This window comes from Sphaeramia orbicularis, chromosome 24 (assembly GCF_902148855.1).
Source record: "Sphaeramia orbicularis chromosome 24, fSphaOr1.1, whole genome shotgun sequence".
In the NCBI taxonomy this organism is placed as follows: domain Eukaryota; kingdom Metazoa; phylum Chordata; class Actinopteri; order Kurtiformes; family Apogonidae; genus Sphaeramia; species Sphaeramia orbicularis.
Window position 1 is genome coordinate 43,231,826 of NC_043979.1, and position 17,797 is coordinate 43,249,622.

General features: G+C 36.8%; 1 protein-coding gene across 1 annotated transcript in view; it reads right to left on the minus strand.

Annotated features, from left to right (window-relative positions):
* scara5 (scavenger receptor class A, member 5 (putative)) overlaps positions 1-17,797 on the minus strand; it is a 137,974-nt gene that overhangs the window by 106,675 nt on the left and 13,502 nt on the right. Inside the window, exon 3 of the mRNA XM_030128938.1 lies at positions 7,391-7,519. Coding sequence (XP_029984798.1) covers positions 7,391-7,519 — 129 coding nt within the window. The remainder of the gene's footprint in view (positions 1-7,390; positions 7,520-17,797) is intronic.

Sequence of the window (17,797 nt, forward strand, 5' to 3'; positions counted from 1 at the left end):
ATCTCTTCAATGCTTGCAGTGATGTGCAAATGACAGGAATCCCTTTGGAATTTAAAGTCAAATACCTCAGTGTTATCGTGGTTAAAGCAACAGAAACATGGAAGTGTGAAAGCCACAGGATGAAAGAGCCTCATGTGTCCTGGTCCATTCATCATGTGGATTGGAGCTGTCTTATCGGTTTAGGATTCCTCTAATCTTATCTCCATGCAGACAGAGGAGAGCTCCTTAATTGAAAGGTCAGATGTTCAACTCCCATGATGGTCAGTGTCTCTGCCTGTTGAATGACCGCCCAAACTTTGTCATCTACGAGGCGCTTGCTGGAAAACTTTTGCTTTTGTAGTCACTTACTTTGGCACACACAGGCTTAAAAGACGGCCAATAAGAGACGTGCTGTTATTTTATTAGTATTATTATTCCCACAGGGAGACTCAAGATAAATTTAGAGGCTCATTAGATCATCGGGATAATAGACTTTCCTATCATCAGTGTTTCTTTTTCTGGTGAGATGCTGGACAGCCTCTTGTATTTATGAGGAGTCACTTCATTTTGAGGCGTGACAAGCCAAAAGGTACGTTGGTTAAACCGTCGTGCAAAATTATCTGCCGATGATTATTTCAGCTTTGTTTTTGGCACGTGAAAATCTTACCAAGCACTCGATTAAAGCTTCATTAATGGGGTCCGAGAGCAGCTGCAATATTGCATTCTTTAGATTGCATTTGCCAGCTGCATTTTTTACAGTAATCCTTTCCATGTGGCCCGTCAGAGCAGCGTGGGCCACAGGTTCAGATTACTGTTGGTGATTCATACAACTTTTATATGACACTAGGATTTAAGAAGTATTAAAGGGACACTGTAGAAGTTTTCATTTAGTCCATTCTGTGGCTCTAAGGAGATACTGGTGTTGTCATCAACTATTATGTGACACATCATATAAACCAGTACTGATATGGGCTGATAAGTCTGGCTGGCTGGTATATCAGTGCATCTGTATCAGCTCTGAAAGCCTAAAGATTCATAACATTCCTTAGACCAGGGGTGTCAAACTTATTTTAGTTCAGGCCACACAGAGCCCGATATGATCTCAAGCAGGCCAAACCAGTAAAATAATGACATAATAATATATAAATAAGTAATTATTATGAGTGGAAAAAAGTAAAAGTACATTATGAAAATGTAACATCAACGAACTGTCCTTCGAAAAAGATGAATAACATGAACAACCTGAAATTTCTTAACTTCTAAAGACCCAAACAACCACTGGTGGCCTAAAGCATCAACTGATCTAAGATTTTTAATACATGTTTACCTACTAATTTTATCACTACATGCAAATAAATCATATAAAATGCAGTTTCTCAGCTTTTCAATAGCATCATATATCTTGTTTGGATGTTCAGAGGCTCCGTAGTTACCGTGGAAACACCATCATCTTCTACAACATTGACTGACAGGTAAAACCCATGGAGCTGGATCAATCACAGTGGATGGAGACACTTGGTTTATGTTGAGTTAATGATAGATTTTACAAAAAAAGTCACTTTTTCTTCAGTTTTCTTCATATTTTTTGTGAAAGGACAGTTTGTAAATGTAAACGTTTCATGTATTTTTACTTTTTTTAACACTACAACAAAGAGAAAAATTTGCAGTTGTCATTATTTATAGGTTATTATGACAGTATTTTACTGCTTTAGAGGCGACGATGATGATGATGATGATGATGATGATGATGACGATGACGATGACGATGATGATGATGACGTTGCAGAACCGATAAGTGGAATCGTTAAGCAAACAGTCCAATGATTCCAGAGGTTTGAGCTACTGGGAATCGGTTCTTGATTCCCATCTCTACTTTTCTCTCTCCCTAACAACACAGAATTGACATTTACAAGGAGGCCACAGCAGGGTTCACTAAAGGTAACAGCCGTAAAGCCTGACACACCTCCAAACCTTTCCTCATATAGCGACGCACACACCAGCGACTTGGCCATGAGGCGACGGAGGCATCACGCCAGGGTTTTTTCCAAATCAACCCAGAGGAGGGACTGCAGCGGTGTAAGCTCTAAAGACTGGAATTTCTTACTGCACCGTGAGCGATATGACAAAACAAGCTCATGCCGATTTCCATAACTCACACATCCAAATTTCCACATTACAGTTTCACTCATTTTGTGCCAATCACAGGAGGACATGGAGTTAGAGAGACATATTGTTTGTGGTTCCATATCTAAGCCCTGTCGATGGCTCAAACAGCATCTACAGCCACAAAAAGTAAGTGAAGAATCCAGGCCCTGGTCATCCACTGATCGTATATAAATTACTGATGGAGAAGGCTTTGCTTTAGTGGGATCTTCAGTAGAAAGTTAAAGCAAGAAAAAGCACAATTTAAACATTCATAAGAAAGTCTGCTCATGACTTGGAAAATTAGGATAAAGTATAAAAGTATATATGTTAGTCACTTGTCTAGTATGGTTTCCATTATAAAACACAGGTTAGGGTATTTTACAAATTATCTGTATCGACAGAAGCTAATGGCGCATATTATGCTTCAGGAGTAGATAAAAGTCACTTCCACCTATAGATTTATGGAGGATTAGTTTGATAATAAGCTCCACATTTACCTACAACATTTTTTTAGCATTTAATAAGTGATTTGTTACCATTTATTATAATATTATCTTCTGGATTTTGCACTTTTGAATAAAAATGTGGTATTTTCCTATATTTAATTAACTGATCATGTAGATGTTCATAAAAACTCAGAGGGAATTCAAAGATTATTAGACCACAACAGAGAAAACTGAAGAGAAAAAAAAAAAAGAGAAAGAGAGAGAGAGAGAGAGAGAGAGAATTAACTGAACGTAAACAAGTGTCTACAACCACTGTTACTTATCAAACTTCATGGTGAGTTAATGTTGTAGAAGATGATGGTGTTTCCACGGTAACTACAGAGCCTCTGAATGTCCAAATGGGTCATATCTGATGACCATGAACAGATGAATAACTGCATTTTACCTCAGTTATTTACATATATTGATCGGATTAATGGATCAAAACATATTAAACATTTTATATCAGTAGATGCTTGCTGGTGGTTGTTTAGGTCTTTACAGGATAATTACCTTGAATCTATAATGATAGATTTTACTGAAAGTCACTTTTTCTTCAGTTTTCTCTGTTTTTGATATAATAAACCTCAAGTTTAATCTGAGCTTTTATGAACGTTTACATCACAGGTGTCAAACATGCGGCCCGGGGGCCAAAACCGGCCCGCCAAAGGTTCCAATCCGGCCCGCGGGATGAATTTGCAAAGGGCAAGTTTGGGCAACAAACTCAAAAATAATACCATAAAAACCTATAAATAATGACAACACCAATTTTTCTCTTTGATTTAGTGCAAAAAAATATTAAATTATGAAAATGTTTACATTAACAAACTATCCTTTAACAATAAAATGCAAATAACCTGAACAAATATGAACAACCTGAAATGTCTAAAGAAAATTAAGTGGAATTTTAACAGTATTCTTCGTATTCTTTGTAGATCTGATCTGTAATGCATATGTATAAATAATAAGTCGAGGCAGAATATTGACAAAATTGTACTTATATATCTTAACAAATTGCATTTTTTTTCAGGTTATTCACATCCTTCTTGTTTGGATAGTTTGTAAATGTCAATATTGGCATAGTTGAATGTTATTTTTTGTAATAAAAACAATTTGGAGCTGTCATTATTTATTGACTATCATGCTATTATTTTACTGGTCCAGCCCACTTCAGATTAAATTGGGCTGAATGTGGCCCCCGGACGAAAATGAGTTTGACACCCCTGGTTTACATGATCAGCAAATTAAATAATGGAAAACTCCTGATTTTGACTGAAAAATGCAAAACACAGAGGATAATATTATAATAAATAGTGATAAATCACTTAAGAAAGGTTAAATAGAGAGAAAAAAAATCATTTGGGAACCGATACAAAAGTAGCCTTGGGTCTTTATGGGTTAAGATCAACCATAAAATACCAGCTCTTTTTGCTCTACACTGCATTAACTCAGCACTGCAGACACTACATCCTGTACTTATTCATCCAGCTGGACTTGATAAAGAGACTTGTATGTGTCTCTATCATGGTCTTATAAATCTCATAGAAAATTCACTTAAATCTTGCTCCGAGTTGCATAAGTCAACCTTCCGTCAGCGGGTCGAACCCTAACTTTCCCATAGAAGTACAGGACCGCACCAGTTAAAACCCCGGTCACGCTTTATCTGATCCCCGTCTGTTATCCTGGTGTGTAAAAGGCCAGGCTTGTCATGCTTCAAAACGCTGTGACAAATTCCAACTTCCTCATGTGAGAATCAAGTTAAAATGTGCCACACATGTCCAGAGCGCTGCGTTAGGAAACTCAGAGGTCAAATGTGCACCGTGCATGGAAAAATTATTTCAAAGACAGAGTGAAGTTGCATAAAACAGAAGATATGTGTGACTTCTGGCATTGAAAACTGATTTTTTTTCCCAAACCACACAACAGGTATCCCAGTTACTCCCTTCAGTTTATTTCCAAGTCAGAAAACTCAATAAAACCAGACTTGATGAGCTGGACTTTGCTTCAAATGATTATTAATTTTCTGTGCGAGTGTGTTTCTCCATTGTTTAAACCAGAACAGACAGTTTGAGTGGAGTGTAAAGTTTCAGCCACATCCCAGAGTGTTACTGAAGACTAACTAGGAGGGTTTTATGGTGCATGTGTGTACTCTGTGAACCACAAAGTCCTTTATTATATTATATCCTAGAGGGATGCTGATGTCATAGTGATTATAGAGCACTGGGAATAAAGTATAGACACAACGCTCTGCTTTTGAACCACAGGAATAACACTGTAACATGTGCATTTTCTTTCACCCTTTGGATTCCACAGATTAATCTGCTGAAGTTTTCTGCATTTTCACTGCTTCACCACCCAAGACTAATACTGATACTGATACTCACACTAATACCAATACTGATACTAATACTCATAGTAATACTGATACTGATACTCATACTAATACTGATAACCATACTAATACTGATTCTCATGCTGATAACCATACTCACACTAATACCAATACTGATACTAATACTCATACTAATACTGATAACCATACTAATACTGATACTCATGCTGATAACCATACTCACACTAATACCAATACTGATACTAATACTCATACTAATACTGATACTCATACTAATACTGATAACCATACTAATACTGATACTCATACTAATACTGATACTCATACTAATACTGATAACCATACTAATACTGATACTCATACTAATACTGATAACCATACTCACACTAATACCAATACTGATACTGATACTCATACTAATACTGATAACCATACTAATACTGATACTCATACTGATAACCATACTCACACTAATACCAATACTGATACTAATACTCATACTAATACTGATTCTGATACTCATACTAATACTGATAACCATACTAATACTGATACTCATACTAATACTGATACTGATACTCACACTAATACCAATACTGATACTAATACTCATAGTAATACTGATACTCATACTAATACTGATACTCATACTAATACTGATAACCATACTCACACTAATACCAATACTGATACTAATACTCATACTAATACTGATACTAATACTGATAACCATACTAATAGTGATGCTCATACTAATACTGATAACCATACTCACACTAATACCAATACTGATACTAATACTAATACTCATACTCACACTAATACCAATACTGATATTAATACTCATACTAATACTGATGCTAATGCTAATACTAATACTGATAGTAATAGTCATACTAATACTGATACAAATACTAACACTGATACTGATACTAATACTCATACTGATACCAACACTGATACGAATACCAATACAGATACTAATACTGAAACTCATACTGATACCAACACTCATACTAATAACAATACTGATACTGACACTAATACTCATAATAATACTAACACTGATACTAATACTGATACTAACACTAATACTAATACTCATACTAATCCTAATACTCACACTGATACCAACAATGATACTAATAACAATACTGATACTAATACTCACTCACACCAATACTGATACAAATATTAAAAATACTGATACTAATACTGACACTAATACTGATACTAATACCGATAATAACACTAATACTGATAGTAATACTCAACAATCGCCAAAGTCCTATATGATAATAAAATTTGGATTTAGACTTCAGCTGTGCATAAAACACCAAATGGAGGCCAATCCAGTGACCTTATAAAGTGATTGATTTTACAGATGTCCACAGTCTCACATTTCAGTGAATTGTACAGATCATTTTTTCACTGCTGTATTCCTGTTTCCAGATTTCTCATATACACATATATGTATAGATATTCACATGCCTCATATACACTCTGTTAAACGGACACATGACTTCATGTTGTCTCTGTAAACAACACGACACGAGTGGCGGCAGTTTAGTGGATGAAGACCTGACTATTAAACTGAAACTTGAGAAGTTGACAAAGTGTGACCAATGTAGGGAATGAAAGAAGGGATCAATGGGGTCACTTTCTGTTTCAGCTGAAGACACGGTGCTGTTTAAAGCAGCAGAAAATGTAGCTTTTACAATCTTATCCAATGAAAGAAGCCTTCCTTATGCAGACCCATAATTACTAATATTTACCTGGTAAATGCTAGTTTACTGCACTAGTAATTATCACTAGTAAACAAGTATGTAAATACAAAGGAATTACTACTGAAAAAAAACAAAACACGATTTTACATTGACTTTAACAAATCTGGTAAATGAATTCTTGTATAAAAGGGTTCATTACTTTGGAAATTCTGTTATTATTTTGATCTAAACCAGAAAATGACATCAATACTTACCTAAAACAACCTCTATATGACTTGTGTCATTGTACATCTTTTTAAATGCTGCTTAAACTGTAATGTAATAGTATCATGAAAGCTAATAATGTAGGTTTTTCTAAGAATTGACTGCCTTTTGGAAAGTAAACATTTATATCTGATTTATTATCATCTTAAACTAGTCATAACTACACAGTTTTTACAGTTGATGGGTAATGGTGGTGTTTGTTTCTTAGTATTTCTGCTTTAAATTTTCTAAATGCATCTATCTATTAAACAGTGGTAACTCCCAGGTGATATACTACAGTTTACCATATACTGTATATAAAATCCACACAAAATCCACCATCTGTTTGTGCTCTTTGGTACATTTCCATTGCATTTACATATTCACCAGACTACTACATTTCAGTGGTGATTACAGTCTAATGTGATCTGTAACCCACACCTGTTGACACATCCTACCTGCCAGGCAAAGTCCAAAGATGGTGAGAAGAACCAGGATGTAGAGGGAGACGATGGCGTACTTGATGGCCGACAGGGAGTTCAGGTGACTACAGCACTGATCCTGTTTCCGACGGCGTTTACCAGAACCTGAACACCACACGGATACAGCAGAAAGTCAGTAAATGCATCCGAGAAATATTATTTATAGTCGCCTGCTTTGTATTACTGTGTAAAAATGGTAGATTCCAATCAAACATTTAATAACCGTATTAGACACAATCACCTTTTTTAACACACGCCTGTTTATGGCAGGAGTTCAAACTCATTTTCGTTCAGGGGCCACATAAAGTCTGATATGCACAATATTCTCAAGCAGCCAGATCAGTGAAACAATAGCAAAATAACCTATAAATAATAATTCCTATTTTTCTCTTTTTCTCTAATTTTTTTCTTTGCTTTCATGCAAATATATGGCAATTTTTTTCAGATTGCTGCAGATCTATAAAGGCACAACACATTTATTAACAGGCAGAATATTATTGAAATTACACTTATTTTGCTTAAGATATTTCACAGCAGCACAGCCAACAACCTGGAGGGGGTGGGGCATGAAGTTGCTCATTTACATTTAAAGGGCCAGCACTCAAAACCACCTTTCTGGTGTCATTACTCAGAAATACAGTTGAAGATGGACCTGTGGAGTTGAATTAATGAAGAATTCAGACCCAAGGAGAGCATTTACAGTTTATGTAGACCACAGAGAAATGTTTTAAAATGCATAATTCCATTTAAAAAAGCAAAATATCACTCCTTTAAGAGTCTGGTTTAGACCAGCTCTATATGTAAGTGTCATGAGATAACGTTTGTTATGATTTGGCACTGTATAACTAAAATTTGATTGATTGAGTAGTAGTGGGCGACACGGTGGTCCAGTGGATAGTACTCGTGCCTCACAGCAAGAAAGTCCTGGGTTCAATTCCAACACCAGTCGATGGGGGAGGGCCCTTTTGCAGTTTGCATGTTCTCCCCGTGTTTGCGTGGGTTCTCTCCGGGTATGCCGGCTTCCTCCCACCATCCAAAGACATGCACTGATAGGTTAATTGGTTAATCTAAATTGCCCACAGGTGTGAATGTGAGAGTGATTGTTTGTCTCTATATGTTCAGCCCTGCTATGAACTGGCGACTTGTTCAGGGTGTACCCCGCCTTCGCCCACAAGTAGCTGGGATAGGCTCCAAGCGACCCCCGTGACCCTAGTGAGGATAAAGCGGGTTCAGAAAAACAATGATTGAGTAGTTTTTGCACTTTTCATCCCCTGGACCAGATTGGATCCTTTAGTGGGCTGGTTTTGGCCCACAGGCTGCATGTTTGACACCCCTGGTTAATGTGGTTTAGACATATAGTATTCATTTCTTATCCTGCAGAAGTAATTGTGAGGCTTGTACATATTGTCTGAAGATAAATGCAACTCATCGTGATGCACACATGGCCACATTTATACAACCCCACTCACCAAGCAGATTCCATACATACTTCACCCAAGTGCACACAATCAGAGGGTGTAATTCATGTCACTACTTAAACCTTGTCGCGAGGTCGAACAGATGTTTAGGATTTTATCTTGATAAAACTGACACAGTTCTGTTTATGTACAATAAACATTGTTTGTGTTTGTCAGATCGCTTGGCGAGAGGCATGGATTAGGCTGCTGACGCTGAGGGAACATTCTCTTCAGGTCAAAAGGATAAAGAGATTTTGGGAGGTTGTTTGAGTCAAAACCCTCTCCAGCCAGAGCAACAGGAATTTGGCTTTTCAGACATCAGCACATAAAAGTGTTATTTATACTCTCCACCAACACTGTGAAGTGACAGCTGGAGTTAAGTATGAATCAGTCATCTTCATTTATGTGCATGCAGCATCTATACAAGGTCACAAAGTGCATCACAGAACAAGAACAGAACAAACATATGAAGAACCAAAGAAAAACAAAAAGGGATTAAAAAAAAAATGAGTTAAAGAGGAAACCTTGTAACTTACCATCATTGTTATCATCATTACTTTGAATTCAGTCCATGTATTCATGTTAAACTCTTTCATGTAAAATAAATATCCTGAATTTTAGCCAGTAAAGTATTTTCTAATGCGATGATCTGACTCTAATATGTAATATCATGATGTTATTTGTTGGTTTGTGACAGAAACGACCATGGTTCATCAGCTGCACCAATTGATAGTTTTATCTTGTGTACTGACACCATAGACCAGAGCTATTCAACTATATTTTCCCATGGGCTAAATTGTCAGAATACTGTGGACTGTAGGCCAGACCCCTGTAGTATTACTCTAACAATCGCCATCACAATTTCAACATTTTTATTTAACCGTTAACCTGCTGTTATATTTTAAAATAATACATACCATCAGTCACAGTAACTGCTAGCTTTTAGTACAAGTCAGAAATGTAAACATAACATTTGCAACTATTTATGAACATCAATATTGTTTTCTTCTCTGAAAAAAAAAAAAAAAAAAAAACACATATTTGCCATTTTTATATTAAAGTCCAAAAACTAAAAGTGGACATAGACAACTTTCCGTATGTGTATGACTGTGCTGAAGGGATGAACAAAAAACAGTCCAGTTGTTAAATTTTCTATTTTCACCATCAACTTTGCATCTCTTCTCCGTTGAATGAGTCATGTTTTCATGTTGAAGCTGGTCAAACAGAGAGAGAGAAAAAAAAAAACATATTGAAGGTGGTCTTGCTGGCCTTCTATAAACAGTGCCAGTGCTGCAAAATGATGCAAAGTGTCACAAAATGCTGCCAAGCGTCGCAAAATGGCATGAAGTGTCACAAATAGGTACTGGCTCACAGACCACCTGTTGAATAGCCCCGCCATACACAGTATATAATCAGCAGATGGAGAAACGGTGATGTCACCCATTGGTTTCTGATTACGCCATCACCATTTTGCCTTTTTGGAGACAGAAGTTTGGACAAAAGGGAATCAGTGTAAACTTTATAAAACACTGCAACAAAGTCATTTTGTCGTTAATGGAACCTATTAACCACAACTATAACTGAAACTGCGACGGTTTAACTCAGCAGGCAGTAAAGCTTCCATTTACCCTTGATTTTATGTGATTGTTGTCTTGTGTCTCACTGTGTTATTGTCATTGTTGTTTTTTTTATTTCTACTGCAGCAGGAACAATTGCCCCTCGTGGACAAAAAAAGGTCTGCACATTCCAGATAATGTGAAAATAGATTAAACTCTGAAAAGAAATGAAGTAGATGTTGCATGATAGTATCCATCAACCTGATTACTTTCTTAAAGATGAGATGAGAAAGTACCATTTCTAAATGTACTATATTTCATAGGTTAGTTAGAGATTTTCTTGTGATCAGACAAGTAAGTTTGAGGAAAGATGTTTTTTTTAACCTGCTGACAGTTTCAGAAGACATGACAAATGTAATCAATCTATATTTCACCGGTGTTTGTAACCACATAAAAATACACATAAACTTCATTAAACCCATGCATTCATTGCCTGATAATAAAACTGACAGCTCTGATAGTGAAATCACACCTACTATGATGTCACAACTGCTGACAAAAACATGAATCCACATCCTGGAGTATATTTTACAGGAATATATTAACAGCGTACAGTAAACATGTTTCTTTCAGTGGAAGTGAAAGTGAATCTAACCTAATTATTCAGCGTGGTAAACATGATCTAAGGGAGCAAGGGTCTGCAATCTGGTTGCATGGCTATTATTACCTAATCAGACAAAAGTAATCAATTATTGGAAGGCGCTGAAGACACGCCAGATAATTAGCCTAAGCTGCTTCCAATGCAATGTGGAAAATTAGCCTTAGTAATTACTCTGGGCTCGGGATTGTGATGACTATCAGCATCAACCCAACCCTAATAAGAACAAACAGATGCAATCACCGCGTCCACGTGACCTGATAATAAATTCGATGCCCTCTGGGATATTTTGGGCTTATATAATGTCATTCCATCTTCCTGTGAATGGTCTTGAGTCTGACTTTTAAATATACATTGTGCGTTTGCAGCGCGGCCTCAAACAGCATGGTTTCATTTGGAGCGTGACAATCTGTCAGTGGATTGTTGCTGATGCTCACACACACATTTACACACTTCCCCTCGATGATGAAGAACACACAGTCGCTGAGCGTAAAACAAACACAGCTGGATTAGATGTGTGTGTCACATGGATGGAATGTATAGAAACACAAATGGCACTCAGAGTCGGTCCACCTCATGACTTCAACACACGCTGCACTACACAACACACACTTCAAGAAGAAGACAAAAACACCTACACACAGCACAAACACCTTCATGAAAAGCAGACGGGAAAGTACAACCTGCACTGCGGCTTAAGGGACAAATTATCACATCGTTTTTTTCTGCCTTCAGACGTTTCTGCCTCCATCCTTGTGTGCAAAAACACTCCAGTAATGGAACGGTTTGACATTTTGGGAAACACTTTGTTTACTGTACTTCCAACGTGAAGATCATAGCCCTCATGTCAGAGCTGAAGGTAATTGGTTTGGCCTGTTTCACAGAGTAGATGGACACTGCCTGGAGGATACCTGCCAACTCCTACCTCCACACTGAAAACCACAAAACCTCTTCTAATTTATCTAAGATTGAATAAATGAGAACTATTAGGGTAATGGATGTGGGTGAACATTCTACCTTCCTTCAGCCTTTATGTGAAATTAGCTGACTTTTCTTATGAATGTTTTGGGTTAATTCATCAAGTTTTAACTAGATTAACCCATAAAGACCCAAACATCCACCACCGACCAAAACAATCTACTGATGTGAACTGTTTAATACCTGTTGGTCCATTAATCCCATCAATACATGTAAATAATTGGTGTAAAATGCAGTTTGTCATCTTTTCATGGTCATCAGATATGACCCATTTGGACGTTCAGAGGCTCCGTAGTTACCGTGGAAACACTGTCATCTTCTACAACATTGGTTCACCAGTAAAACCCATGGAGTTTAGGAATGCTTGGTTTATGTTCAGTTATTGATATATTGTACTGAAAAGGTCACTTTTTTTTTGCACTTTTCTCCGTTTTTAGTATAATAACCCACAACATTAATCTGAGCTTTTATGAACATCTAAATGATCAGCAAATTAAATGCAGGAAAATACCTAATTTATTTTGATAAAATACAAAATACAGAGGATAGTATTATAAATAAATCATCATAAACACTTAAGAAAGGTTAGATATAGAGATAATTTCATTTGGGAACTGACATAAAAGTAGCACCGGGTCTTTATGGGTTAAAACTAGAGCTGCACAAGTAATCTCAGTCCATTTGTGTTCCAGTATTTTATTTTCTCAAGTTGCAAAAGGCTGCAAGTTAAAAGGTCAGGTGGGTGTGTAGTGGTATTTTAGATTAAATGACACTGAAAAAAGCAAAACAGAGAGAAAAAATTTAAGTTTTTGTATTTTTTTATACGCTTAAGTTGGAAAAATTACACCACTGATTTAAAAATTATCACAAATCTGTGCATTTTCTTTAATGTCGGCGCAAGTATGACTCAGGCTGTTCAATAACCCCGAGAACCCCCGAGAACCCCCGAGGACTTATCAATATAATATCCACTTTTTTCATACTCCTATGTATATGTATATAGTCAAAATTCTATGTATATAGTATACATAGTTTGTTATTCTTTTCATCATGCTTACAGGGGTTGCAGGGGATCCGGTGGAAGGTCCAGGGGTTTTGACGGATCGAATAACTGGGACATCACACATTTCTTTCTGAAGTTCCAGTTCTTTGCATTTTGGCCATCACTGTTTTGGCCTTTTGGAGCCAAAAGTGACCATATTTGGAACAGTAGGGGTCATGGATGAGCTTATACTAAGTGCTAACATACTCACTCAGTAAAACTACTTTTTACTTACTGACTTATAATGAGCGAAATTTCAAATGTCTGTAGCAGCAAAACTACTGGTTGAATTCAGACCAAATTGGGTTTATAGATTGCCAGTGATGCAGTATAGATCTCATTACATTTTGGGAAAAGTAGGTCGAAGTTCCAATTTTTTATTGAATTTTTAAAATCTTTTTTGGGGGGCGAAATTTCAAATGTCTATACAAACATCAATTTTGTTTCAATTCGCTTCAAACTTGGCACATATATAGAGGCAATTGATATGATGACATCAGTACACGCATAGACATGATGACATCAGCTGGATCAATGTCAAAATAAGCTACAAAACATGCGAGGGGCGGGGTTTGTGGTGCCTGGAACCACTTGTTAAGAGAGAATTTCAGTTAAAGTCTATTAGAGCATCACCTAGTGGCCTTCAGTGACATTACACCTTAAGACACTAAAGCACTGGCTTCATTTTGGGGCTGAGGTCCTTGCCCCTTGGTCCAAGCAGTCAAGTCTACAGAAAAAAGCTCTAAATCTAAGGCATCACTTTCTTGCTTCTTATTAAAGTGCATAATCATACTGAACATCAAATCGTCATACCTTCTGTACTATGCACTCTGGATTTTGCTGTTTCTATGATTTTCTATGAGAACAGCCAAGAAAACCGTACAAAGGAAAAAATCTAACAAACAAATGTTAGCGTTTCAAAAGCTTATTTGTACAGTAAAGGTTTTCCAAATTACATTTTAAGGGGAAAAGCTACAATATGCATCCGTCATGACGCTGTAAACACAGGAAATCACATCTGTATATTCTGTCTGAGACGTCGGTCTGTTGTCAGCAGAACACGCTGTTTGGACAAAGAGACGGAACCCAACTGGCAGATTAGACAGGGATTATTTTATTAGTAAACTTGGAGATGCAGCAAATAAAATCGACCCATTTTGACACATAGTCTGAGTCTGTTTATTTCCAGGGGGATCAGTGTGAGTCAGGTACTGGCACTGGATGTGTGTTTTGGTGAAATTAGGGAATTTACGTGGACAGCGTATTGTTTCTTTTACTTCAGCTTTCCAAATCAAATATACACGCTGCTTTCAAAGCGCTGCAGCTTCCATAAACAACATGTCTGTGTAATTGGCAGGCGGTGGTGAAATGATGTGTGTGAGCACAGCTTGTTGCCCCAAACAAAACAAAACACCAGCTTTCGAGGCTCTAATCTATGCACATACAGTAACAAATGATAGTCTAATTAACCATAATGTGCTGTTATAATTACAGTTCCTGTAATTACAGATGATGACGGAGTGTTTCATGTGAAGGAGACGTTCATAACAACAGAAAAGAGTTCCAATACAACCTGATGCACAGTGTTTCTAACCCATCATGCTCAGTGAATCATAGTTGGATCATATTTAGGGATGGGAATCAAGAATGTCAACTCTGCCTTATTAGGGTGACAGAAAAGTACGGATGGAATCAAGAACTGGTTCCCAGTAGCTCAATTTCTTGGAATCATTAGTCTGTTTACTTGATGATTGTACTTATCACTTCAGCGATGTCATCATGTCAAATGTGTCATTGCATCATTTCCGTATTTTGGTTCAGAAGCCTCTAAAGTCTGGTTGTATTTCACCAGTAAAGATGACACTAGGGCCATTTCCGACAGTTGAAGAGCTTCTATTATGACAAAGGGGAAAATACCTCCAACATGTAGAAACATTTACCCACAGCATCCAATTAACGCATAAAAACCCAAACAGCCACTGGTGACCAAAACCATCTACTGATCTAAACTGTTTAATACCTGTTGATCTGCGAATTCTATCAATACATGTAAATTATTGGTGTAAAATGCAGTTTGTCTCTGCTGAAATCTCACTCCATCGTGTCAGTGATGCAAATTCAGAAATGCCCATTCCTTCTAAACTGCCCCTCTTCAGATCCATTTATTTATTTATTTATTTATTTATTTATAACATTCTTTTTATTGAACATTTTCAAAATTATCCAGTCCGGTGCAGTACATACAGGTTGTATGAAATATAAGGCAGATCCAAAATATGTCCATAGCGATGATCTCAAAAGTTCCTATTAAGTCTATTTCAGGTAGTTGCAGTCTGAGTTCCCAGATATTCCAACACTTTTCCAAACTTTGCTGTAAAGACGTCCTTCTGATCGTTAATATAAAATCTTAGTCTTTCAAGAGAAATATAGTCTGATACCAAAGACTTCCACAGATGTATTGAAGGAGGTTCTTCTCCAACCCATTTGGTCATAACAGCCTTTCGGCCCAACATTAACAAAAACTGAACGGTATACTTATGCGTTCTCAATGATTCAGGGATACATCCAAATAGACACAATAATGGATTAGGCTGTAACTGGTGCTTAATGACCACACTAACCTCAGCACATATGGTTCGCCAGTACTGTTGAATCTTTTCAGATCCATTTATTTTATTGAATTTCTCTGCAGAACCAACCAACCTAACCCAATTTTTAGCTTTTATTCTTATAGACCCTATCGAAAGAGAAATTCAGGTTGTCAGGAAAATTGCCACTTATCAATTAATCATTAATCGATCATTAAGGTCAACCAACTAATGACAAATGGATTAATCAATAATTTGCATACCTACTTTAAATACAACTTTATAACCCTTTAGGAGTTTAGTTCGAATCAAATCCAAAATGCTTGTACATATCAGACATTAAAGAGTTAATGCAAACAAAGCCATTTGTACTATAGATTATTCCCGAATCCAATGAGAATCAATAGGGAATGAAATCAATAAGTGATATCAATACTGGAACTGGATTCAATAAATTCTCATTAACCCTAATCAAACTTTAAGGCATCTGTGACCCCACCACCCATTTTGAGTCACAGTCTTGTGTTTTCCTTATTCCTTCGACCCAAATGACCAGAATAGTTACACACAAATAGTTCCCCTAATTGAACGAGGTGTGAAAACGTCGGCGGATTAGTGACTCTGAATGTGAACTGGCGTCTCTGATGTGTGAGGCCATTGTCCACCTTCCGTTAAATGTCAACAAATTCTTCAGTTAATGTCCACTAAGTCTTTCCCACCGAGCTCGCCGAGCCCAGAGTGGAAACCTGAGAACGCCAGAGGGTCAACTGTGGATTCGTTCAGCTGCACCTGTACATACAAACACACACCAACACGCATGCACACACACACACTTGCGCAGATGTTGGTCGTGGACGCTCCTGGCTTTCATAGATGACCAGAGAGAAGAGCGCCGATGCCAGATGATGACAGCATGGCTTGTGTGTGGTAGTTCACATGAGTCTGTATTGGTTACTGTTTGGATCAGTCTGAGAACATGTGCAGGAGGGCTCATGAAAATTAATAATAAACGTGTGTGAAGAGCTACATGTACGGTACATTATGACTAACTCCTGTAACTGTACACTGTAGTCATCACCTTGTGTCAAACATACAGCCTGAGGGACAAAACCAGCCCACCAAAGGGTCCAGTCCGGCCCGTGGGATGAATTTGTGAAATGCAAAAATGACACTGAAGATATTAAAAAAAAAAAATCAAGGGTGTCAAAGTCATTTTAGTTCAGGGGCCAAAGTCTGACTGATCTGTTTACATACAGAAGTAAATCAACTTTTAATCGCATTTACTAGGCGTTAGTCCCACTATTAGAACTTTGATTTCAGTCCAGCTAATGCACTATATGGACAGAAGTATGTGGACACGTTGAATTCAGGTGTTTCTTTTCTAATAGGGGTCTGAAATATAAAACAATAACAAATGTCATATTGTAGTTTTATTATGTTAAATTTTATTATATTTATTCATACTGTGATAAATCTCATTTCATTGGTTAGTTTGGTTTGTTATCTTTACTTCCAAAATGCCACACAGATGGTTTTTACTTAATTTCTCTCAACATTGATTTTTTTTGTTTTTATCTACCTCTAAATTTCTAAAATATTTTTCATGCTCTGACTGTAAATAATAATTTTCGACCACGACTAACCATCAGTTTCTTCACATCTCACTTAGAAAGAAAAATCTCCCATTAAACTTTAAGGAAATATGTTTATAAACTATATGGATATAAATATTGGGACACATCATGTCTGCAGCTGTAAGATGTCCTTTTCATGATGAGTTGAGATAAAAACATCCATATTTCCTTAAAGTTTAATGGAAGATTTTTCTTCCTAAGTGAGATGTGACGAAAGTAGATGATTCTTTGAGGCATTTTGGAAGCAAATATAACAATTCTAACCAAAGTTGTTGTTTTTTTTCCATTTTTTATTTATTTGCAAATCATAAAACAGCAAAAGAAAAATTAAAAAACAACAACATTCAAACAAGTAACATCACTGTGCAGGCGAGGACTGAAGCCAAAAAAGGCTTATGTGAAAACCTCCTGGGAAATAAATAATACACGGGGGAAAAAAAAAAAAAAGAAGAATTAAAAATACGATAACT